Source organism: Eimeria acervulina, genomic scaffold (genome assembly GCF_000499425.1).
Source record: "Eimeria acervulina Houghton genomic scaffold, Eah_scaff2440, whole genome shotgun sequence".
NCBI lineage: Eukaryota > Apicomplexa > Conoidasida > Eucoccidiorida > Eimeriidae > Eimeria > Eimeria acervulina.
In genome coordinates, this window is record NW_013549979.1 from 1 (window position 1) to 2,161 (window position 2,161).

General features: G+C 44.6%; 1 protein-coding gene across 1 annotated transcript in view; it reads left to right on the forward strand.

Moving 5' to 3' along the window:
* Positions 1–182: 182 nt before the first annotated feature.
* Positions 183–2,161, forward strand: part of EAH_00066490 (hypothetical protein, conserved) — a gene marked incomplete at both ends in the record, with an annotated part of 2,447 nt that continues 468 nt past the window's right edge. Inside the window, 5 exons of the mRNA XM_013396363.1 lie at positions 183–333; positions 481–577; positions 1,004–1,087; positions 1,315–1,458; positions 1,765–1,932. Of these exons, the coding sequence (XP_013251817.1) occupies positions 183–333; positions 481–577; positions 1,004–1,087; positions 1,315–1,458; positions 1,765–1,932 (644 nt within the window). The remainder of the gene's footprint in view (positions 334–480; positions 578–1,003; positions 1,088–1,314; positions 1,459–1,764; positions 1,933–2,161) is intronic.

Genomic DNA, 2,161 nt, shown 5'->3' on the forward strand with positions numbered 1-2,161 from the left:
ATGCATGCTTGCATTGTTATAGTTCTGCTGCATGGGGGCGTGCTTTGCAACAACGTGTGCATGCATGCATGCATGATTGCACGGTTCCTTAGTAAGAGGTTGAAAACCCTTTGTTTCAATGATATAAGGAGTATTGCCTGTCGGTTGCTCTTTGTTCCCCTTTGCAATTAATATTGCTTCAGCTTAGACCTCTCTGGTTTTACTGAAGGAGCGAAGGAGGTGCTATGGGATGGCGCATGCAGTGAAGTTCTTCTGGTCATCACCGCGAGACAACGCGCAATTCCTTTTGTCTTTTCTTCTGAAACTCTTTCATCTGAAGAACGCTTTGTTCAGGTGACTCCCCCCTCTTCATGATGGCCATCACCGTGATGATATGGCATTTCTACCAAGGCAAACAAGCAAACGCGCATGCATGCATGCATGCATGCGTGCATCCAGTATCTGTCAAAACGAGTCTTTGGCTTTCTGGGGTACCCGCAGGTACCTGTGCTGCAGCTACAAGGGCGGAAGGCTGTTCAAGTTGGCGTTTGCTGCTCCACTCTCGACGCCGCAGCAGCCCCCGTTGCTCTTTATGATGGTAAGCAGCAGCTGTGTAAGAAGGAGACAGCAGAATTCAATGGTTGGTTAGGAGGCAGCGTGTAATGAATAATAAATAAATAATGTTGTCTATAATAGTACAATGCATTGAATAATGTTGTATATTCGTATTTCTCTTCTCCCGCTGCATTCTATAACACACCATTCTCTGTTGATACCCCAACTCAGGAAATTTGTTTACGTGCTATTCTGAATTGCACGTTGGTGCACTATTTATTTTATTATTTTTTATCAGATTATATTTTCTCGTTCCCATTCCTATTCTTGCTTTTTATTCATTTATTCCACAATAATATTCTCATATTATTGAATAAAAGGAAGAAAGCGAGGGTAGGAATAATATAATATTAATTGTTTTCAAAAATAATAAAATATATACTTGTGTGATTGCCTTTCTCTTTCTCAGGCACTCTCTACAGCGTCTCTGCATGCGGCAATCTTACCTCTTCCTCTCTGGCTTATTTCTCTCCCCCTCATGCCAATTTACAGAGTAAGTAAAATAAACCCTTCCCCCATTGCTGCTGCTGCTACTGCTGCTGCTACTGCTGCTACTGGTGCTGCTGCTGTGGAAACGATACGGAATCAGGTGCAGCATAGAGTAGCAGCAGTGTGGCTACAATTCGTTTGCATTTGCCTTGAAGCTGGAGAGAAAATAAGAAGGGGTTTGATTCGACAAAGATACTTGTTACAACCCCACCCGTTTTACGTATTTTTCAGATTACCTGGCCAGCAGCACTTCTGCTGAACCCAACAGCCTCACAATCCGCTGCTGCCTTCAACTCATCGCCTTGGGTCGAGTAGAGGAGGCGCTACGCTTTCTAGAAAAGTTGTATGGAACAGAAGAAGGCGACAGCGCTCCAGGTATTTATTCTTTCTAACTTAATCCGAATTATTCCTCATGAAGTAAGCATTTGGCCATTGCTTCTACTCCTGTGCAAATGCACTTCGTTTACTCTGTTTATTTGGGGGAACAAAAGGGTCTAGCATTGAATACCGTATGAAGCATCATCTCTAACCAATGCTGATTATGTTAAGAGAGTGTTCATGTGTTTCATTGTTTGTGGTATCCGTTTGTGGCTACTCCTTTCCTTCGTACAGCAGCAGTTGCTGCATGAGTTGTGAGTGAAGACAGCAGCGAATCCTCTTTTCTGTTTTGTTACTGCTCAGGAGTTGCAACAGATTGTTTTGAAGCTGTAGGCTGGAGTGCGCTAGAGCGTCTTGACTTACCTACTGCATGCAGCGCGTTTGCTGCTGCTCAGCGCAGCGATTTGGTTTTCTCGCTTTGCTCATTAGAAGACGTGGAGGAGATCGCGGCTCTAAAAGGGCATTTAAAAGGTTTGTTGCTTCTACAGCATGCGTAGGTAGCTGTACGGATCTCAGGTTGCAGAAGTTTGTGCACGCATGCATGCAAACAAAAACAAACAAAACACCCAAAACAAACGCTTGCGGGACCTCCCAAGCAAAATACTGCTTCCTCGTGAGAGCCCTCGTAGCAGCCTGCCTGTTGCTGCCTTGCTGCAGGGAGTCTGTATTTGTCTTCTTTTGCTGAGTGCCTGCAGCACGC